The sequence below is a fragment of the Callorhinus ursinus genome, unplaced genomic scaffold (genome assembly GCF_003265705.2).
Source record: "Callorhinus ursinus isolate GAN/ISIS: 27379988/994484 unplaced genomic scaffold, GSC_fseal_2.0 scaffold85, whole genome shotgun sequence".
NCBI lineage: Eukaryota > Metazoa > Chordata > Mammalia > Carnivora > Otariidae > Callorhinus > Callorhinus ursinus.
The window spans coordinates 2064228-2087843 of NW_027397147.1; the positions used below are offsets into that span (position 1 = coordinate 2064228).

The 23616-nt window shown below is 48.9% G+C and overlaps 1 protein-coding gene across 2 annotated transcripts in view; it reads left to right on the forward strand.

Annotated features, from left to right (window-relative positions):
• Positions 1–16634, forward strand: part of SCNN1G (sodium channel epithelial 1 subunit gamma) — a 30507-nt gene extending 13873 nt beyond the window's left edge. For both annotated transcript variants that reach the window (XM_025855467.2, XM_073887965.1), the window contains 9 exons: positions 32–135; positions 2835–2998; positions 10217–10315; positions 11925–12042; positions 12568–12646; positions 12729–12786; positions 12978–13039; positions 14748–14823; positions 15109–16634. In XM_025855467.2, coding sequence (XP_025711252.1) covers positions 32–135; positions 2835–2998; positions 10217–10315; positions 11925–12042; positions 12568–12646; positions 12729–12786; positions 12978–13039; positions 14748–14823; positions 15109–15471 — 1123 coding nt within the window. In that variant the 3' untranslated portion in view covers positions 15472–16634. The remainder of the gene's footprint in view (positions 1–31; positions 136–2834; positions 2999–10216; positions 10316–11924; positions 12043–12567; positions 12647–12728; positions 12787–12977; positions 13040–14747; positions 14824–15108) is intronic.
• Positions 16635–23616: the final 6982 nt, after the last annotated feature.

The window sequence follows — 23616 nt, forward strand, 5'->3', positions numbered from 1 at the left end:
AGCTCCTTCTGACCCGTATTCTTCCTCATAGAAACTTCACGCTTTTCCACCACCCAATGTATGGGAATTGCTACACGTTCAACAACAGAGAGAACGAGACTATCCTCAGCACATCCATGGGGGGCAGCGAGTATGGTAAGGAAATCCACACCAACAGTGAGCACACTGGCAGCAGGACAGTTGGGGTGCCCGAGCCTTCCAGAAAGGCGGGCTCTCTCCATCTAGCCAGAAACCAGGGACACCACATCCCCTTTTGCTGCAGTGTCTCCATCAGCATCTGTGCAGGCTCCTTTTTCGGTGTCTGTTTTCCTTTCTGACATCTCCTCTTTACTTTTGAGAGACAGAAAGAGATCACATCACCGGAGTTTCTTTTCCTAGAAGACCACACTGGTTTGAGCTTGTAGCTGGAAGGAGTAATGCAGGGCAGGCAGCTTTCAGACGGACTTGAACCCAGATACGCAGAACAGGAGATTAAGGAGGCAAACATACCTTTATCTTGGTTAAGATAACGCATTCTGGAGCCAAAACCCAGCTCTGCCACTCACCGTGTGACCCCGTGCAAGTTACTGCACTTCATCTACAAAGTGGAACTCACGATAATATGTGTGCTCTAAGGTTGTCAAGAGGACTTAATGTATATATAGTGCTTCAAGTAAGTCCTGGCACACACTGGATCAGTCTGCTCAGGCTGCATAACAAAATAGCCTGAAAAACAGAAATTTATGTTCTCTCAGTTCTGGAGGCAAGGGGCCCAGGGTCAAGATGCTGGTGAATTTGGTTCCTGGCTTGCAGATGGCTGCCTTCCTGCTCTGTCCTCACCTGGCCTTTCCTCTGTGGCAAGCAGAGAGAGAGAGAGAGAAAGAGAGTACTGGTATCTCCTCCTATCCTCATAAGGAGACCAGTCCTATGGGATCGGGGCTTGCCATATGACTTCATTTAACCTTAATTACCTCCTTAAAGGGCCTACCTCCAATACTGTCACATTACAGGGTAGGATTTCAACATATGAATTTAGAGGGAGGGGAACACAGTTCAGTCCTCAACGCACATGAAACACACAATCAATGCTGGCTGTGGTTGTCATTCCTACTGTTAGTAGCATTACCACTCCTATCACCAGCACCAGTAATACCATTACGACCTCCTGCCCTGGCACGACCACTGCTCTGCCACGGTGACTTTTGTAGGGCAGCCGGCAACAGACGGGCCTGGCTTACCCACAAGAGGAATTTGTGCAAAGTCGTAAGCAAATGGAACACAATTTGATAGACAGATATGCTCCCACAGGGAAAGGCAAGGTCTTGTCATAGAGGAAAACAGCATGTGGGGGCCTAGCGTTTGCCACTGTGTGGCCTGTATTCTTACCAAGTCTGCAAGAGACAGTAACTCAGGACATGTACTTTGGTGGGAAGAAGTAGTCTGGGAGCTGGGAGCTAAGAGTGCAGAGTCCTGGCTCTGCTACCTATGCGCTGTGTGACCTTGAGCAAATCACTTGCCTGCTCTGGGCTTCAGTTCTTTTAATTGCAAATGGAAGAAGTCAGAATGAACTCTCAAAGTTTTCTTTTTTCTTTTCTTTCTTTCTTTTTTAAAGATTTTGTTTATTCATTTGAAGGAGAGAGAGCACAAGAAGGGGGAGCAGCTGAGGGAGAGGGAGAAGCAGACTCCCTGCTGAGACTCGGCAGGGAGCCTGCTTCTCCCTCTGACCCTCTCCCCTCTCATGCTGTTTCTCTCTCTCTCTCTCTCTCTCTCTCTCTCGCTCTCTAATAAATAAATAAATAAATAATCTTTAAAAAAGAAAATCCTAATGAGGGCTACGAGGAAAATCAAGTAGTGAAAGGGAAGGGGGTGCTGGGGCCAGGACGGGGGTTTTATTTCAGATAAGGAGGCATCTGTGACAAGAGTTAGTTAGGGGTGAGAAGATCCACAGAAGAGCATCTGGGGCACTAATAAGTACAAAAACCCTGAGAAGGAAATGAATTTGATGTGCTCTAGAAACAGAAAGAAGTCCAGTGTACCCGGAGCTTCTTGAGAGAGCGGGGGGGGGGGGGGGGGGGGGGGGGGAAGAGGGAGGGCTGCATCCCTGTAGGCGTGACAGCCACAGTCAGGTTACGGATTTTATTCCATGGAATTTCCACCGAAGGGTTTTGGGCAAGGGAGTGACCTGATCTGATTTCCAATTTTATTTTTTAAAATTTTGAAAAAAGATTTATTTATTTGTCTGGGAGAGAGAGGCAGAGAGGCAGAGGGAGAGAGAGAGTCTTAGGCAGATTCCACACTGAGCACAGAGCCCGACGCGGGGCTCTATCTCCTGACCCGAGCCGAAACCAAGAGTCAGATGCTCAACTGACTGTGCCACCCAGGTGCCCCTGATTTCCAATTTTCAAAGGTCCCTCTGGCTGCTGGGTGCAGAATATCCTGCAAGGGTAGGAGCTGGAGTATGGAGAGAAGTTAGACCAGTGATCAGATACTCCATTAGTGCTTTTCTATAAGGGTTTAAGCAGCCATAGCACTGCATGTCCCTTTGGACGCTCTGCAGAATGCCCCATCCCAAAGGACCACGTGGAAATGCATGTCTCAGGTAGGGTAGCAGTTCCTTTATAGCTCAGCAGAACTGTGGCGGTAATGCTGTTTTGGGGGAAACAGCAGTGAGCAAGTCGAGCACCATCCCTCCACCCCCTCTTCTCCATGAAGCTTCCGATCTAGCCTTGTCCATCTTTTACTTGTCGGAAATGCCTGCTTCTTGGTTTGGAGCCTCCCAAAGCGGTGGGAGAGGTAGGCTAGCGCCAGGGAATGTTTAACGAGCCTTTGACCACAGTAGCCTTTTGTCTTCCCAGGGCTGCAGGTCATCTTGTACATAAATGAAGAGGAGTACAACCCCTTCCTGGTGTCCTCCAGCGGGGCCAAGGTGATTGTCCATCGGCAGGATGAATACCCCTTCATCGAGGATGTGGGAACAGAGATCGAGCCTGCCATGGCCACCTCCATAGGGATGCACCTGGTAAGAGAATGTTCTGATTTCTGCAGGGGTGGCAAGGAAAACAGATCTTTTTTTTCCAAGAATAACCAATAAGGCACGGCTTTTGGAAAAGTGTGTTGGTTTCAAAAGGAAGCATAGTCCTAGATTTGCTAATAGTTCCCGCAATGGTCACTCCAGCAGTTCTACTAAAGGCTGTCTTTGTATCTTCTGTATGGATCAACGAGGACACAGGATGCCATTTTGGGAAAGAATTGAAGGAATCTTGCTTGTCGCAAAGGCAGACACTAGCATTTATGGAACCTGTGCTGGGAGCAAAGCCTCAGACACTAACTATATCTGTCACTAATATAAATAGAGCAGATCAACACCTTTCCTTCTGGGCCACCTAAACATCTATGAGGCATGTGAACCACTCCTTAATCGCTAATGGGAAGTCACTGGGCCACTGGAGCCCTATTTAGCCAATCATACTTAATCAATTTCACCTCATTCATCAAGAACCTCCTTCTCCCTCAACTCTTTGACTTTCTCTTACCTCACTGGTTGCTAAAAACACTCATACCTGTCAACAGAAGCACATCTGGGCTGCAGACTCCAATCCCTGAGTCAACTATGCCCTATAGGAGCAGAAGGGCAAAGAGAGGGCCGTGCCCCAGATACTCCACTACTTATGCAATCTTCTTGTTTGCAGGACTGAGGTCTTTTTATGCCAGTAACTCTCCACCTTTTGTCTTCATTCCTTGCAAATCTGTCCTCCAGAGCAGTGGTTTCCAAATCTGACTGATCGTCTGACTCAGATCCACAGAATCAGAATCTCTTGAAAGATGAGCCCAAGATCTGTGTTTTTACCAAACTCTGGTGATTATTCCAAGAGGCAGAAAACTGAGGAACCTCAGCTTTAGAAAGTTGAGTAGTTCAACGCGAGAGGAGAAGCAAAGTGTGTCTTCCCAAGCGAAAGTAAAGCTAGAATGACAAAAGCTTTAGCACAGCCATAAATGATGGCTTCGTATTGGGTTATAAAGTGATATAGTGAGCACTGGGGCTTGTATATCCATCCATTATTTATCCATTCAACAAGTATTTTCTGAGCGTCTTCATGTGCTGGACAGTGGGACCATATCAGAGTGTAAGACACCGTCGCCGTCCTGTCGGAGCTTAGAGTCTGGCAGAGAGGATCAATCACAAACAAAAAATTGCACAGGGACACCTGGGTGGCTCAGTCGGTTAAGTGTCTGCCTTCGGCTCAGGTCATGATCCCAGGGTCCTGGGATCGAGTCCCACATCGGGCTCCTTGCTGAGCAAGGGGCCTGCTTCTCCCTCTGCCTGCCTCTGTCTCTCTCTCTCTCTGATAAATAAATAAAATCTTTAAAAAAAAACACACAAAAAATTGCACAAATGATTAATTATAATCATCATTAGCGCTACCAAGGAGAAATGCAGGATGCACGAAAACCCATCAGGGGGATGGCTGACCTAGGGCTTTTTTTTAATGGGGGGAAATGGGGAGTTCAAGGAGTACTTTTCTAAGGAAGCAATATTTAAGTTGAGACAGCCGAGATGATGACCTGAGTACACAGTGACATTCCAGAGGAAATCTGTGGCTTCTGTGCCCCCATCAAATGGACAGTCCTGGACAAGAGAAACAATTAGGATGGTTGCCTGGAACCTGGGTTCTCTCGGAAGGCACAATCCAATGTGGGAAGTTTGTTTCAACATGAGAAGTGTTGTATACCAACTTGGACTGTGCGAATACAGATTTCTGCCCCCCCAATAATCCTGAGCCCCAAGCTATGAGACTGTGGCTTGGAAAGACTTTAGGGTACCACTTAAGGATCTGGGTCATTGATTCTTCTATTCACCAGGACTGCAAAACTCCCAAATCGGAATAGTGAAGATTTTCACCCAACATTGCCCATGCAGTTTTATCTGCGCCCCGAACGAGGACTTGGGATTTGCAGTACATCTTATCCTTTAAGAAATTTTTGTTACCTACCCTTCGGCCCTCTCTTTCCCTTCCGCCTTTCACAGTGTCTGCAGGCTTGGGGGAGAGGATCAAGAGCTTGGAAAAGTGCAAGAACTAAGGAATTCTGCCCTCTGATTTCCTTCTCCGAGCTTAGCAATACCCACCACTTTGTTAAGCAAATGGTTTCTTTAACAATGGTGGGTAAACAAAGACATGGGTGGGTTTTCTGCTATACCTCATCTGAGATGTAGAAAACCAAATTGACAGAGCTAGGTCAGTCAGCTCTTTTTCTGATTTATGAGCATTTGGAACAACAAAAAGTAATCTTAGGGATTATTAAGGTCAACATGGGGTTACTAAGAAGAAGTCCAAACAAACTAGATTTCCTTTCTTATTTTTTATTTCTTTACTTATTTTTCTCGATAGGCATGTTAAGCTGGTAGACACAGTCAGTTAAAATTTTTCCTTTATTCAGTAAGGGACTGTGTGTCCAAAGCACTGGAAATTCAGAGATGAATACAACAGAACACCTATCTTTAAAGATCTTATCTATAAGACCGCACAGCTTTGTGAAACAGTTCCCAGCTCCGTGGGAACAGAGACATTCAGTCTTGTTAAGAGGCTCAGTTCTTAGAACATAGTAGATGCTCAGTAAATGATGCTGGATGGATAGATGGATGTATGGATGGATGTACAGATGGTGGGGAGCCCAGACTGTTGGTGAGCAGATGGATGTACAGATGGTTGGGAGCAGCTGAAGCTGAAGGCTTCCTAGCTGATAGATTCTTGAAGGACAAGTGTCAGGCAAATAGTTTCCGGAAGGGCTAGTCCAAATAAAGGGCAAAGCCATTACAAAGGCATCACAGGAAGGATTTTAAGCTGAGTGGTGAAACTTTTTGAGAAATCTCTTTGGCTGAAGTATAGTCAAGATAAAGTAATCAAGAAAAAGGAATCAAGATACTGGAGGCAGCAAACTGACAGTAATTCCAGAAAGAAAAGATGAGACCCTTAGCTGAGGCAATGGCTGTAGGGATGAGCATAAGTGAATGGATTTGAGAGATACTACAGCATGGAAGCAACAGGGCTTGGCAACCAAGGTCAGTGAGGAAAGACCTCACTAAAAGGGAAGTTAGATTGATATTTAGATTTTGGCTTGGGCAGTGGGGTGGATGGAGGTGCCAGGCTCAGAATTAGGGAATGCAATAGGAGGGATAAGTTTGTAGGGGAAGATGATCACTTCGGTTTGGGACATAACCCAAGTTGTTGTGCCTTTGGGAAATCAAGGTGAAAATGTCCAGAAATGCTATGAACCTGGAGCTCAGGAGAAAAACAGAGGTGGGGGTTGGGGTGGGCATCTAGCATAATTCTAGACTTGGAAATAAATGGCATCACCCAAGACCTGAGACAGAATGCAAATGTATAAGGGCTGAGCAGAAAGAAAATGAAGAAATAGAGGCAGAGAATGAGGAGTGGAAGCCAGAAAGAATTGGTGTCCGATAAATCAAAGAAGAGAGTTTCAAGGAAGTGTGAACCAAAGTGCCAAATGCCACTGAGAGGTCAGTCAAGACAAAGGGCAAAAGGTGTTCTCTGGGTTTGGCAACCAAGAGATCACCGGTGGTTTTTGCCAGAGCAGTTTTCAGTGGAAGAAATGGAACAGAAACCAAAGTACAATCAGCTGGATCATGAATGGGAGACGAGGAAGTGGGCAAGGGTAGACAACTCACCCAGGGTGGTGTGGAGCCAGGTCTTGGAGAGAGGGGAGACTTCACTGTCATTGCAAACCCTACTGTGCATTTTTATCTTAAAACACATGCACACCTCTTTTCACAAGCATGTGCATAACAGGGACTAAGGACCCAGAGTTGCACTTTGGTTGTGTAATCACAATGTCTCAGTTATCTCATCTGTGAAATGGGTATGATAATAAAATGTTGGCTAATGAGAATTCAGTGAGTTGATTCATGTGAAGCACTTGGAACAGTGCTTCAGGTGTAGTAAGTGTTCCCAAAATATTGGCTGTTACTATACTTTTTATTTTTAAGAGGAGAGATGTGAAGGAAAGGAAAAATAAGTTTGAAGCTAAAAGAGAGGTTAGGAAAGTTCTTCTTATCCTTGGTGACACTTTGCTCCTTTATGAGACGTTGATCTCTTCCATATATATAGAAAAAGTACTAGTTATTTGCCATTTGTGTTGTAAATATCTTTCCCAGTTTGTGCATTCCTTTCAGTTTCCTTTATGCTACTGTTTCACATGCAAACTTTTCAAATGTTCACATAGTCAAAATCTTTGTTTTCTTCTTTAGTCATTATGCTTATTGAGGATTTTCCTTCCTTGAGATCAGATACTGAGCTGAGCTACCTTCCAGTTATTTTATTATTTCACTTAATACTTTAACTCACTAGAATGTTTTTTCTGCAGGATGTGAAGTAGACATAGAATTCACTGCTTCCTCCAAAGAATCAACAGTAGTCCTAACTTCATATATTGTGTAATTATTTTTCTTTCCTCCATTGATTAAAAGTATAAACTTTGCCATACACAAATAAATTTTATAATTTATTACAATATAAAAACAGAAGAAAAGCAAAAAGAGAGTTAAACCACCCGTAATTCCATCTAGGGCATCATGCTGCTGCCTGGGCTTTTCCCTGGCATAGTTCATACCTTTAAAGAGGTGAGTTGGAGGGGCGCCTGGATGGCTCAGTCAGTTAAGCTCAGTTAAGCTCAGGTCATGGTCTCAGGGTCCTGGGACTGATCCTGCATCAGGCTCCCTGCTGAGCGGGGCCTCTGCTTGGCCCTCTGCCACTCCCCCCCCCTCATTCTCTCTTTCTCTCTCTCAAATAAATAAATGACATCTAAGAAGCTGAGGATTCCTGTGCAAATGCTGGCCTCCCTCAGGATTCTAAGAAGGAAGCAGATAAGATCTGGTGTGATAAAAATGGGCCTTGTTGCCCACACATATACTCACATAGACTTAATCCCACCTACATATACCCATGCATGCACACACATACACACATCTCACACACACGTATGCACCAACACGAATGAGTGCTCACACATATATACAAAACTTGCATCCATTCACATACACATGTACCCATTCTCACTTTTGTGTCCCTAGGGGTCAGGGACAGATCAGCAGTTCTGAAAAACTGATGGTGGAGGGGAGAGAGAAAGGGAGGGAGGGAGAGAGGGAGGGAGAGGAAAAGAGAGCAAGCCGGAGAGGGAGCACTAGAGTGCCCACCCCATCTGCCCTACCTCCCCACCTTCCAATCCCGCCCTATCCAAATTGCTTTAGGAAGCAACCTGAATAACCCAGGGGCTCTGAGTTCAATAAGCATTGTTACAGAGGACTGGGCCAATGAGGACTCAAAAGCATAAAAGTCAAAAGATGATTTCTGGAAGTGGCCCGTGGGCTGGTCCTCCAAGTAGAAGGAGCTCCAGCCACCTTTGCCGGCAGCACACGGCTTCTCCAAGTAGACAAACCCTGTCACCTAGATGCCAGGGTCTTATACTCCCTGCCCCCCACCCCCACCCCAGGCAGGTAAAGTCTGTAGCTGCCACACGCTGGGACCACTCAGCAGGACTCAGGAGCTTGAAGGAACATCTGCCCAGGAAGCCTGCAGCTTGGGGGAAGCTTAGAGGGTGGCAGTGAGTTGAAGTGCCCTCCAGGGAAGCCACGCTCAGCATCTTTGTACCCCAGTGCCCAGCCAGCCCTGGCATGTTCTAGAGACTCTAAATCTGTTAGCCACCCAGCTATTGGAGGAATGAAGTCAGTCTGTTTATTTTGTACTGACACAGAAAGATGCTCACTCTTCATTGTTAGTGACAAGGAGATTTCAGGGCAAAGGGAATGTGTGAGTACATATTTGCCTGTCCACTTGTCTGTCTGTCTGTCTGTCTGTATATCTGAGATCAGATCTGCTCCTCTCCTAGGAAAGAGAGGAGACCACATTGAGGAAAGACCACTTTCCCCTTTGCTTCTGTTGTTTAAATGTTTTAAAACGGGCACTGGCAATTGCCCTTGAGGTCCCTGCAGTTAATTGAGGGCCACTAATGGACAGCAGATGGATTACAATATAAACAGAAGGAGATTACAACGACTTGAGATTTCTACATTTTCCACCTAGGTCAAACTCCTTGATTCCTCCCTCTGTTATCTTTCTATCTGGCCACTCTTCAGTGGAAAAAAAAGATTTTCTTTCCTCCCACAAATCTGCCATTGATTTCCCCTTTTCTCCCACTCTCAGAAAACAAAAAAAAAGACAAAAACCAAAACAAAAAAACAAGGAACCTGGCTATAAGCTGGTCACAATTTATATTCAATTATCATTGCCTCCTGGGAGACATTATTCTTTTTTTTTTTAATTGGCTTGTCTGGATTTTTTATTTGCAGTGACAAATATTAAGCTAGAGCCAAACTTAGTAAACCACGATAAAACATTATTTCATGTGGTTTTTGAACTGTGAGTTACGATCTTCTCACCTCCTCTGATCAGGGTATCATTCTACTCTATGGAGCATTCCTTGGCCCTCTCTAAGAAAGTCAATTTTTCCAAGTCAACTTCTGGGACCGGAAGACAAGAGGATAGGAAATGGGTCCTTCCCTGGGAGGAGAATCCCACGAAGCACACCGTCACTGCTTGTCTTTTTTCCCCCTCCTGTGCCCTCCCAGTGGATTGTCCAATGGCTTACTACCATTTTGAAATCCAAATCCAGATTTCTCAGCATGCCAAAGGAGGCTGCCATGATTTGGCCTTGACCTCCCTCTCTGGCTTCATCTTTCTCATGCTGCCTTCCAGCCACCCTGGTCCTACCCGACATCAGCCTTTGCTGCGGCTTCTGCCCTCTCCCCTTCCTCCACTTCTTAGCAAATCCACCTCTTTCTTGCCATTCTTTGTGGAGCCAACGTGTCCCTTTCTCAAAGGCATCCTCCTCAATCATTCTTGGAAAGACTGCACCCATCCCCACAAGCCCTCCAGTCCCTCTTCCCAGTTTCACTGATCACTAGCCATAATTATCCAAAATTATCTCATGCATCTATTTGCCTTTTGGCTGTCTGTCTACCCCACTGGAAAGTAATGTCCACAAGAGCAGGGAGCTTGTCTCTATTGATCATTGTTGAGTCCACAGTGCCTAGAATAGCACCACGCACCTAGTAGGTGCTTGAGAAATATTTGTTAAATGAAGGACTAAATGCTCAGTTCCCAGGGGTGCCCCCATCTGGGTCCTGGGGCCGGGTAGGGCTGAATGCATGCTGCTGTGATTACAGACGGAGTCCTTCAAGCTCAGTGAACCCTACAGCCAGTGCACGGAGGACGGGAGCGACGTGCCGATCAGTAATATCTACAACGCGGCATATTCCCTCCAGGTATGGGCGGGAGGGGGCACTCAGCCCTGGGTTGTGGTCTGGACACAGGAGACAGTTATCTATAGGGTGGGGTGTGTCTGGGACCAGGAACTCTGCTGATAATTCCTGGGGTTCATCCAAAGACCTCAAGAACAAACAACGCCAGTTGGTTCCAGTCCTCTTCAATCCGTCTGTAACCAGAGCTGAATTGATTGATTGAGGTTTGCATGGAACACAATGTACAGCTGAGACAGGCCTGCTTCCTAAATAGGTCTTGGCAAGTGAGGGACAGGAGAGAAGCAGTCTGGGGGAGGCCTTGGCCAAGGGGTTGGGAGCCTGGCTTCTGGGCCCCTCATGGCCCACACTCGATGATGTCCTCGGGCAAGTGATGACATCCCCAGCAGTCACAGGGGGAGGTGGGATTGGATCAGGGCCTGCTAACTGGCAGCCCCCAGGCCCCTTCCAGGCTGCACACCTAGTTTTTTTTCTGGCCTGGATGGTGTTTAAAAGTCAGGGAATTTCATAAGAAAACCCAGATTTCCAGCTTCTCTTGAAAAACAAGATCTGGCAACATCAGGTCCACAGCCCTGCGGTGTAAACAGTGGGTGGAGTTGCCCCGTTCAAGGAGACACATGTTCTCCTTTCCCATAGTCCCCACCGGCCCCTAGTGTATCACCTCTATCACTGGCCCCTGAAAGGATTTGAATTTGCAACCCTTGAGTGCGATCATCCGTTATGCCTTCTCTTACATTCTGGGAGTCTGCAGTTCCCCTCCTCCTGGGATGCTCAGAGTTAATGAGAATTATTCCAGTAGAATAAAAAAGATCAGGTGTTCCTACGTTCGCACTGAGTCCTCTAGCTTACATTGGAGCTGAGCTGAGAGGTGGTAGGGACGCTAAGTGAAAAGAGACTGTTAGTCAAAGAATGTCTACTTATAATAGAAATACAATCAAACTGACTTCAAGACCAAAAGGAAAGCTCAGCTCATTGGAAAGACACTCCTGGATAAAATTTAGTGAGAGGCTACCATGGACAAACACCTTACATATAGCAATTCATTTCCTGCTCACAACAACCTCGTGAAGTAGGTACTGTTATACTTATTTCAACGGTGAAGAAACCAGAGAAGTTAAGGAACTTGCCTGAGGTCACACAGCTGGGGTGTGGCAAACCTGGGATTTGAACTGGAGTAGCTTGCCTTCAGAGCCCTTGCCATGAGCTTGCATGCTATAAGCTTTGTGGCTATGGTGGTAGCTTATGATCTCCAAGGATCCAGCGTGGAGGGCCTGCACCTGAGAACAGAAAAGCGAGGGCCTCTGTTTCTTGGCATCTGCTCCGATGTCCCCCCACTCCCCTGGGTCAGCACTCAAGTCATTAAGAAAGGACCGCCCCAGGTCCAGCCCCAGCTCAGCCTGTTCTCCTCCTCTCAGTTAATCTGAATTCTCAATCACTTTTCCACCTCGGTCCCTTTGGTGCCAGGGCCACCCCTGGCCCAGTCCACTGGGGCACATTTATGCGGTCCGCCAAGGCTGTGGGAAGCCGGCCCCCTGGATGCGGGTTGTGTAGGGAGGGAGCTCTCTGGAGTCCATGTACAAGGAGGTTAAGGGAACCCCTGGGTTTCGTCTTTCAGATCTGCCTTCATTCGTGCTTCCAGACAAAGATGGTGGAGAAATGTGGGTGTGCCCAGTATAACCAGCCTCTACCTCCAGCAGCCAACTACTGTAACTACCAGCAGCACCCCAACTGGAGTAAGTGAGACCTGCCCCAGAAGTGGGGTCCGCCCAGCCCCAGCACCAGCCTATGCTAGGGCCTTTTGCAGGACGGAGGTATTGATAGAGAGATAAGAGGCAGAGTTTTACTCCTGTCCTGAAGCCTGGCTTGAATTCCACTTTCTGATTAAGGACCAAATGCTGAACCCCAGCGTGTGCTGAGAGGTTGGCCACCTCTGACAGCTCCAGGAGGCAGGAACCACAGATGGTACCCTTTCACGGAACAGACAACTGAGGCTCAGGATGGTTGAGCAACTTGTCCAAGGTCACCCAGCCAGGGAGTAACAGAGCTAGACTCAAAGCCAGGGCTGCTGACCCCCCAGCGTATGTCCTTAACCTCCACAGTATTCTGTCTCTCAACATGACAGAGCAGCATTTGTTTCCAGAGAACAGGAAAGGGGAGGAGAAATCATTACAAGGAGACTCTGGGGGCTCCATGGCTGACCCCTCCCCGAAGGGCACTGTGGCCCCGAAGCTCACACTGCCCTCTGCCTTGTCCCCCAGTGTACTGCTATTATGAGCTGCACCAGGCCTTTGTCCGGGAGGAGCTGGGCTGCCAGGCGGTGTGCCGGGAAGCCTGCAGGTGAGTGGGCCTGGGAGGACGGAACACACAGGGCTGGGCCGGGCCGGGCCTCCCGCACTCACTCTGTGCCCTACCCCCTTAGCTTTAAGGAGTGGACACTGACCACCAGTCTGGCACAGTGGCCATCCATGGTTTCCGAGGTAAGTTACCTTGCCCCCTCTTTCGGCTCATATCCTCAGCCCGGAGCCTGATGTTCCACCTGGGTCCTCTGGCTTCGGGGAGAGATGCACAGGGGAGGTCAGATGGGGTGCGGAGGCTAGGAGGGGAGGTGCATGGGCTGGCCCTGGGCTCTCGAGACATCCCCAGGTCATTCCTTATTTCTCTGTCACAGAAATGGTTGCTGCCCGTTCTCACTTGGGACCAAGGCCAGCAAATAAAGAAAAAACTCAACAAGTAAGCAGACCCCCGCCCTGTTTCCTCTTTCTCCACTGGCCCTGCCAAACCCTCTCTTGTTCGTTCACTCGTTCCTTTATTCAACAAATATTGATCAAGCTTGTGTCCGGAGCCAGGCCCTGCGCTAGGCCTGGGGCTCTCAAATGTTTTGACCGTAACCCATGGTATGAAAATGGTTTTCCATTGAATATATAAATGAGGTAAAAGTCTCATGGAATAGCACTTCCTTATGATGTACAAAGCACTCAGGCTGATCTTCAGACACTGCAAGCCGGTATAGCCAAACCAACTGTTTATATCCATTCCGGTGATCCTGGCACCGTTCGGAATGATCAGTGCCCATATCAGCTGACAAAGAGTTTGAACATCTCTGTGGCTGCGATGTGATATTTCCTATCCTGGTTTGCTTTGTCAAAGGTAGTGGTCATGGCCTAGGAAACTGATGTCATGGTTTCCTGATGTATCTTGACCTAGTTGGAAAAATATTCCTCTGAGCCATGCAGCTTCTGATCCCATTTAAATTTTCCGCATCGAAATTCACTTCCAAGGGAGCTTTAGCAAAAATCAGGCAGGCCAGAGTTCAGGGAGCCCAGGGGATGGAGACGAAGGTGTGAGAGAGGGTGGGGGAATTGCCATGTGACCTCACATCTCTCTGGGCCCTCCCCATCTCCACAGGGCCCAGCACCCAGGCCAGGCTAGCCTCCCACAATTATTGAATATCCACTAGGTGCCAGGTGCTGTGTGTGGTGTTGGGGGTACTATGATGACCGAGCAGACATGATCCCTGCCCAAAAGGGCCTTATGGTCTAGTCATAAAGATAGACTTTGACCAAGCCGTTGCAAACTATTAAACCAAGCATTGAGAGCCGGTGACCCCTAGACCAAATCCAGCTCCACAAAAGTAACCCGTTACGTCTGGCTTTCCTTGAAAGATCAGAAGTTCTGGAAACAGCAAACCTCCGTTCTTCATAGCACTAAAGAGCTGAGTAGCAGTTGTCCCTTTGGAATAAGCATGGGCTTTCCAGTTTGCCACAGTCCTATCAGGAGGCCATTTAGTACAGCGGCTAAGAGCATGGATTGTGAAGCCAGATTCATCCAGGTCTGAATACTGGATCTGCCAATTACGAGCAGTGCATTCTTGGGCAAGTGACTTAACCAACCCGGGTCTTGGTTTCCTCATCTGTAAAATGGGGACGATGAAAACATAGCTAGCTAGGGTTGTTGTGAGCATCAAACAAGTGAATTTACATAAGCACTTAACGGTGGGTGGCAACACAGGAAGTGTCTGATAAATGCTGGCTGCTATTATGGTCATTGTCATTTCCCTACACTCAGCCTACCTCGCTTGTGTACATTACCTGCATGTCTCCTGTACATATTTGAGATTGCAATCAAACCATCGCAATGTCAAGGTTTAATGAAGAACAGGGTGCTAGGGGAGTATAGCTGGGTGGACTGACTTAGTCTGGAGGGTAGGAAATGGTTGTGGAGGGAATAATTGGCCTGAACAACCAGGCCCAGGTTGGGGATGTGCTCTAGGGTACAGAAGGAGTCTCAGGGACCAGGTTCTAGGACCCCCGGGGAGCTCAGGGCCTGGGCCATGCTGGGGGCTGGGCAGGAGGGAGACAGTCACGCTAAAGGGTTGGTCGTCTGGTAGAATGCACAGGCGCCCGACTCACCTTGGCCCTGACTGTTGGAATTTCTGCAGGACAGACTTGGCCAAACTCTTGATATTCTACAAAGACCTGAACCAGAGATCCATCATGGAGAGCCCTGCCAACAGCGTGAGTAGCTTCCTTCTGGGACCTGTCTGGGGTCTGCAAATGTGCCCATCTGCCCAGCCTCAGAGAGCAGAGTCAGATGCCAGCGATTCAGTCTGAGCTGGCAGGGCTGCCATGGGCCATCCAGGCCTGGGATCAGCATAGGCAGAGGAAGAGGGGACTGGAAGCCCTCCAAACCCATTCAGGGCCAGCATTTGCCAGGGGCTCCCTTGGGAATCGGGGGTCCTTGCATGAGACCAACTTGGGAGGAGGGGCCCTCTTCACGGTGTGGCTTGACCTCCCTTGCAGATCGAGATGCTTCTGTCCAACTTCGGTGGCCAGCTGGGCCTGTGGATGAGCTGCTCTGTCGTCTGTGTCATTGAGATCATTGAGGTGTTCTTCATCGACTCCTTCTCTATCATTGCCCGCCACCAGTGGCAGAAGGCCAAGGAGTGGTGGGCCCGGAGGCACGCTCCCCCTGGCCCTCAGGGCCAGGACAACCCAGGCCTTGATGTAGACAATGACCTGCCCACTTTCACCTCCGCGTTGCGCCTGCCTCCAGCCCCAGGGACCCAGGTGCCTGGCACACCGCCTCCCAGATATAATACCTTGCGTTTGGAGAGGGCCTTTTCCGACCAGCTCACAGACACCCAGGTACCAGCTGAGTCCTGAGGCAGGGAGGTGAAGGGAAATATAGCTGGGACCCCCAGCCCCGGTCTGAGAACTTAGACCATGTCACCCTGTCTCCTGCATGTGGAAGGGACTCTTGGCACCCCTCTCTGGGCTTTTCAGAGACATTGAGGACAAGTCTGCTTTGACCAACAACATGGGGCCTGGGTGTGTGCAGGGGACCCATTGGCCCCTGCCCAGCCACCTTCACAGCCGTCCAGGGTGAGAAAGAGCCGGCCGCCCAAACCCCTGGCACATCTGCTCCAGAGAGAGATAGGGGTCGAGGAAATGGTGCCCAGCCAGCCGAAGGCCAGAAGGGAAGCCTGACAGAGCTTTCACCAGATCTTGAGAGAGAAAGACTCCTCCAAAGCCCCAAGCTGGGAGTTTCACCCACTCCTCCGGCCTGGGCTGGGGCCCAAGGATATGACCTGAAGTATCAAGGGCAGATAACCACTGCCTAGTGCCAACGCCAAGAAGAAGCACCAGCCTGGGAGCTGAGGCTGTGAAGAAACTGTTTTTAGGTTTTGACATTGGGGAGAGGTCTCTCCTCTGTGCCCTCAGGCAGGGAGCTGGCCCGAGGTCCTTGGAGTGTGTGGGGGTAGAGTGCAATGGGGGGAGGTCTGGGGATGGGACAGGAGGTCCTCACTCTGGGAGCATGGGTGGGGCCATGTTCTGGGCAGCTAAGCCAGTGCCCTGGGCCCCTTACTCAAGCAAAGAAAGGTCTGCAAAAGGGCCTTGCCGGACACCCCAGCAAGTGGTGGCCCAAGGCACAAAGGATCATCTGATAACTCACTTCAGCCTCTCCTCCTCCCAGGCAGCCACTGCCCCCCCCAAGGCCTGCCCCTCCGCAGCAAGCCAAACACCGCAGACAACCGTTTCTCTACTCACACTTTCCAACATGACAATACCTAACATGTATTAAGCACACAGTAGGAGTTCAATGTGAGCTCAGCAACAGTGTGCTGGGTGCTGTTCTAAGCACTTACGGAGACGAGTGTTGGGGACAGCAAACTGCAACCCATGGGCCAGATCCTGTTTTTGCTCATGACCTAGGAATATTTTGTATTTCACTTTTCTCAATGGTTAAAAAGATCAGAAGAAGAGTCTTTTGTGACTCATGGAAATTATACAAGATTCCATTTTCAGTGTCCATAAATAAAGTTTTATTGGCACACAGCCATGCCCATTCATTTACGTATTATCTGCACCTGCGTTTGCGCTACAATGGCCGCCATCCCTGTAGTTGCAACAGAGACCCTAGGTTTGCAAAGCCTAACGTATGTATTCTCTGGCCCTTTATGGAGAAAAATCTTCCAATCTCTGGATTAAGCAGGTTTGATTATCTCATCGTATAGATGAAGAAACTGAGGCACAGACAGGTTAAGTTACTCACCCCAGCTGCCACGGCTAGGAAGTTGCAGAGCTGGGATGTGAACCCAGGCGGTCTGACCCCAGAGCCTGTGCACTCTATCATTCCATCACTTGGCATCCAAGCAGTGTCTGTGCCTTTTGAAGGTGAGGCTCAGGTCAGTCCAGGGGGGAGGAGGGAAGGCTCGGCCTCTGGCGATAGGGCAAGAGGGATGCCCTTCATCCTTGGGTGCAGAGAGGCCTGCATTTCAGGCCTGCTTCCAGCACAGGGATGCTTGCTAGTGGAGGCAGGAGTCTGGGCCCATCCCTGGGCCCCTCCCAGGGACACCTGGTCTAACCTGACTCCAGGCCAGTGGCTGCAACAGCTGTCTCTGCCCCCTGCAGTGGCTCCACTGGACCTCACTGAGTGGAGCTCTGTGAGCAGGCCCGGCAGCCAGCAGGGAGGAGGTCACCGTGACCGTGACCATGACCGCGGGCTGGCTGTGGCACCCCTGGAGGAGTGGACTCAGAAGCCAGGGCCGATGCAGGCGAGCATCAGGTTACAGAGGGTGCGAGCCTGGCTCCTGTCCTTACTGGGCTGGGGTGGTGGCAGCCAGCACGGACAGGAACTTGTGTCGCCTGACTGGGCATGGCCGAGAGGAGCTTCCTCCCCCTCCTTGGCACCCCTTGGCAGGAGGGGTGGGGGCTGTGTCCGATTCATGGAATTGACTGGCCTCAGCATGATGTCATGGGCAGGAACACTTCTGGCGAGGCTGTCATTGCTGCTGGCTTTGTCAAAGGTGAGGCCAGGGGCGCCTGGGTGGCTCAGTTGATAAGCGTCTGCCTTTGGCTCATGGTCCCAGGGTCCTGGGATCAAGCCCCTCATCGGGCTCCCTGCTCGGCAGGAAGCCTGCTTCTCCCTCTCCCACTCCCCCTGCTTGTGTTCCTTCTCTCGCTTTGTCTCTCTGTCAAATAAATAAATAAAATCTTAAAAAAAAAAAAAAAAGTGAGGTCAGGGGCATTTGGAGTCAACAGCCACCCGCCCCGGGGAGCACATGCTCACAGCCTAGGGCTCCAGCCAGCTCCCTCCTGCCTGGCTCCCAACCCCAGCGCTTGTGTGCCTGCAATGCCAAGTGCTGCCCTCTCTCTTCTTCCACGTGTCATCCCGGGCCGGGCACCAATGTCACCATCTCCATCAAGTGTTCCTATACCCTCCTTTGCCCCAGGAAGTTGGAGCTCCCTCTATTCTAGAATTTTCATCCCCTGATAGAATTTTTATCCATTTGTCTGTCTCTCTCACTAAACAGTGAACACCCTGAGGGCAGGATGTCTTATCTCTTTGTCCTTAGACAGGGGCAGGACTGAGTACAGGGATGGCATTTAGGAAAAGTTTACAGAGCTAATTAAAACAATAACAATCATAATAATGGCTAATATTTGTCAAGCACTTATTGTTTGCCAGGGATTCTGTGAAGCCCTTCACACACAGCAAATAGGGAAACTGAGGCACAGAGTTCTCCTCTTGGCCCCGTCGCTAGTAACTGATAGGCCCAGGGCTGCCCCCAGAACTTGTGTGCGTACCCTCCAGGCACACTATCTTTCAGAGGGAATCTTCCTCAGGGGGCAAGTCCACTTGCCCCAGAGGAAGCCCCCGCCAGTCCTCTCTGGCTTCCATCCTGTCCAGCCTGCTCAGTCGAAGGGCCCTCTCATGCCAGGATGGAGGTGAGGGTGGGGGAGAACCACCTCATTCCCAGGTCCTTGCCAAGCAGCCACCGTGGCCACAAGTTCCTGACTCCAAGGGACAATGACTCCGTTTGCCAATCACAGGAATATTTGTTCTCGATGGGCCACTGTTCTCAAACTGTCACCTCACTGCTCTTCTGACCTCCCTTCCCGGCCCCTGAGTTCCAGACCCAAGTATGCCACAGCCCACAGGACATCTCCGTAAGGACAGAGACACCTCACACTCAATGACCTGCACCCCAAGGGGAGAGCGGAATGAGACCCCGGCCTCTGCTGGGGTTGCAAACTCAGGAGAGAGACCCACGCTGGACAGAGGCATGTTGTCCTCGTCAAGGGTCTGGACTAGGTCACCGTAGGGGAGAAACAGGTCAAAAATGGAAGCAGCTAGGGCATGAGAAGGAGCCCAGGCAAAAGATGAGGCAGCACGAGGTCCCCTTCCCCAGATCCCCCTGTCTCCCAGCCCTCCTTCCGCTCAGGAGGATGTCTCCAAAGCAGTGGCTGGACCATGGCACTTCCTGCACAGAAGCCTCTGGAGGCTCCCCTTCACCTTGGCTACACTTCTCAAGTCACGGGAGACTTAGCCTGCGGTGGCAACTTTAGGTGGCACACATACTTAATGGCCACGCCATGTGCTGTCCTCTCTCCTCCACTCATCCTCCCAGACCAGGTACAAATATCATCATCTCTATAAAGTCTGCCCTGATCCCCTCCCTCAGGCCTGCAAACTGAAGCATTAAGTATCCTCCACTGACGGAATAGGAAAACCATTCCATTTTCCATTGCACAGACATCAAGTCCCCGTTGGGTGCTCTTGGGTCTCTCACGCTCTCTTGTCTAACGGAGAATTAGAGAAGAGTTAAGGATCCTTAAGTTAAGGATCTGGAGATGGGGAGATTATCCTGGGTTACCTGGGTGCACCCCTGTGGCCCCGACTGTGTTTGCACTGCCTGCCCATGTTTCTGTTCTCTCACCTTCTACTCATTATAAGCAATACTGGTGTCTCCAGTTACTGGTTCAACAAACACTTATTCATTCAACAACTGTTTATGGAGCACAGCCTTAGTTTCCAATGGATACTATAACAAACTGCCACAAAGTCAGTGGCTTAAAACCACAGAATTTTGTGCCCTTGTGGTTCTGGAAGCCAGAACTTTGAAAAGAGTCTTACGGGGCCATAATCAAGGTGTCAGCAGGGTTTGCGCTCCCACCGGATGCTCTAGGGAAGAACCCATTTCCTTGCCTTTTCTGGCTTCCCAAACTGCTTTGCTTAGCTCCTGGCCCTTTCCTCCACCTTCAAAGCTGGAGGACTAGCATCTTGCTTCAGTTGTCACATTGACATCTTTGGATGCACCCAAATCTCCTCTGCTTCCTTTTTATAAGGACACTTGCGATTACATCTGGGGTGCACCCAGGTAACCCAGGATAATCTCCCCATCTCCAGATCCTTAACTTAATCCCATCTGCAAAGCCTCCATTCGTGCCCTAGAAGGGAACTTTCACAGATTCTAGAGATCAGGACGTGGATGTTTTAGGGACAAGCACTGATGGATGTTGGGGCTGGGAGTGCATATCTGAGTTGAGCAGACAAAACTCCCTGAGCTCATGGAACCTACACACTCCTGGGTGGAGTCAGACACAAAAACGATCAATAAAAGATTACATAGCATATCAGAAAGTGAGAAGTGCTATAGAAGAAAGCAATGTTGGGCAGGACAAGGGGGGACTGGGAATTTACAGGGGGCCATTTGCAGTGTTATTAGTCAGGGGACACCTCCTTGCAAATACGTCATTTGAACAGCTTGAGGGAGAACAATGTTGCAGGCAGAGGGAAAAGGGTAATAAAAAAGTTTCCTCTTAATTAATTATTTTATTAATTATTATATTATTTATTGATATGTATGTACTTATAGAATATATATTTATAGAATTTATATATTTTCTACATTCGTTTCTCTATTATTTATATTATAATTATCTTATTTAATATAATTATTAGTCAGTAAAATATCACTCAGCCTTGAAAAGAAACAAAGTACCAATATTTACTGTAATATGGACGAAGCTCAAAACCATGATGCTAAGTGAAAGAAGCCAAAGACAAAAGACCACATACTGTATGCTTCCGTTTCTATGAAATACGCCAAATAAGTGCCTGCACAGAGACAAAGGGGATTCATGGTTGCCAGGGTGAGGGGAAGGGGAGGAAGAGCGTGGCTGTTTCATGGGTATGGGGTCTCCTCTGAGGACGACGAAAATGTTTCAAAACTAGATAGAGGTGAACATACGAAATGCCACGGAACTATATCCTTGAAATGGGTTAACTTCATGTTATATGAATTTTGCCTCAATAAAAGAATCAAAAAATAGATCTACTTAAAGAAAAATGGTGACATGAAACTATGAAGAAAAAAGCAAGAGGCACTGACCACAGGAGAACCGAAACTTCTAGAGGGCGGGAGTGGAGGTGGTCAGAGGCACCCAGGGCAGGTGAAAAACTGGCTGGCAATGATCTATTTCTCATCTTCGATGACAGTGCGAACACAGCTATTTGCCCTCCTCTTTGTTTGTTTTTTTTAAACCAAATATGGTGTTTTATGCACTTCTCTATGGTGCATGACTTTGCTCAATTTTTAAAAATCTCAGAAAAGGGAGAAAATGATGAGTGGGTAGTAAGATAGGTGTAGTGTCGACAGTAACAGCATCCAAAAAGCTACATGGTGTTGCAGGAAATGCCTCGAAGAGTCCAATATCGCTCTGGCTCTGTCCCTTCCCTCCTCCACTGAGGCAGTCCCAGGAGATGGCCGGGCAGGCATCCCTCAGAATGGGCGCCCTGGGAAGTTTCCCGGCCAGGGCCCATCTCCCCACGTAGCTGCTGCCACCTCCCAGCCAGCTCGGGAGTCCTTTCAGCTTCTTCTCTCCCGGGGCAGGACCAGCCCAGGGTGGAGAAGGGGCCTGGATCAGCAGGATTCCTGAGACATGTGCTTTAATTGCAGGCTACAGACTGAAGGAGTCTCATTGTGCCCAGCTGGAAACTGGACAGAGCAGGAGGAGAAGGTGAAACAGAGCTGATTGTTCAAATGTTTCCTCACCCTCCTCCAGGAACACTCCCGGAGGAATCTTCCCGGCCGCCTGTTCCCGTCTCTCTGGCCGGACCTGCAGGTGTGTGTTTGACAGATGGCTGTGTGACAGCTCCATTTGCGGACTGACCGCATGTACTCAGGAATCCGGTGATTGCCTTTTGTTCTTTTTAAGTGACATTATTCAAAATACAAATTTGCGTTTGTATTTGTACAAGAGTGATATATGTTGTGTAAGAAACCTTGTCTGCAAGTGCCGAAAACCTAACTCATGCTGGACTGGGGAAAAAAGCAATAAATTTCAGCTCCAATAATCAGAAATGCATCTCTAGCTTCAGGGATGGCTGGATCCAGAAACTGAAATGATAAGATCAGAACTCTCAGCTTCTACCTCTCCCCTGTGCTGGACTCTGTGTGAACTCCATTCTCAGACACAACCCCTTACACAGCTAATGGATGCTGGAAGCCCCACACGTGTATCCCATCTCTCAGCATCCCCCAAAAGAAAGAGATCTTCTCTCTTACAACTGTGTAAAAAAAAAAAAGTTATCTCATGGATTCACATTGGACATACTTGGGTAAGTGTCTTTTCTTGAACCAATCGCTGTAGCTAAAGGGATGAAACACTGTGACTGGCCAGATCTGGACCTCGTGCTTATTTCTGCATTGGGGGAGCTCCCTCCCTCCCCCCCAAAAAACTACATTGACAGATAGCAGGGTAAGGAGTGATTGCCCACGAGCCACCAGGGTATAGCTATCAGAAGAAGGAAGAACGTATGCTGGTTCAGCACAAACAACAGAAACCTGCTACACATTGCAGAAAATTGAAATATCTCAGAAAAGCACACAGAAGAAAATAAAGACCAGCCATTATACCACATTGACAGGCTGCCTCGATAGACCTTCTGGGTTCTCTTTTCTTTTCTTTTCTTTTTTTTAAAGATTTTATTTATTTATTTGAGAGAGACAGAATGAGAGATAGAGAGCACGAGGGGGAAGAGGGTCAGAGGGAGAGGCAGACTCCCTGCTGAGCAGGGAGCCCGACGTGGGACTTGATCCCGGGACTCCAGGATCATGACCTGAGCCGAAGGCAGTCGCTTAACCAACTGAGCCACCCAGGCGCCCTGGGTTCTCTTTTCTTTTTTTTTAAATGTTTTATTTATTTATTCATGAGAGTCAGAGAGAGAGAGAGAGAGAGAGAGGCAGAGGCAAAGGGAGAAGCAGGCTCCCCACTGAGCAGGGAGCCCAATGCGGGACTCAATCCCAGGACCCTGGGATCATGACCTGAGCCGAAGGCAGACGCTTAACCATCTGAGCCACCCAGGCGCCCTGGGTTCTCTTTTTATACAAGAGGGAACTCAGTCAAGCTCAGAGGGTCTCCAAACCAGCAACATGACAGTGATTCAAGCAAGAATGTGAGAAAGAGAAGAAAAGCAAAGGGATCTTTGGTGAGACAGTGGGACTAGCTACCCATGGTTCCCTGCCAACCTCCCATAGGCAGGCAATCCCCAGGTCCCCACCAACCGCAGAACAAATTTCTGCCTCCTAGAATACCTCCAGTCACCCATCCATCCATTGTCAATTCATTCGTCCTTTTATCTGTCCACCCATCCATCCTACCACTCGCTGATCCAATGAGCTCCAAAGTCAGACTACCTGGTCCTGGGACCTCGTTCAAATCCAGATCCCAACAATACCAGCTGGGTGACTTTGGGCAAGTACACAACCAATCCATGCCTCAGTCTCCTCGTTTGGAAAGAGGGGCTAATAACAGTTTCTACTGTCTAACATTATTTTGAGGATAAAAGGAGATAAGGCAGATCCTAAGTGCTTAGCTGAGGGTCTGGCTCACAAAAGATTTCCAGTAGGGTTTTCTAGGGTTGGGTTACTGTTGTTTTCACAACATTAGGTATTTACCATGATCGGACATTCTCCAGGCTGCCTACAGGTAGCTGAATGGGCTAAGGTCGACCAAGCTCTG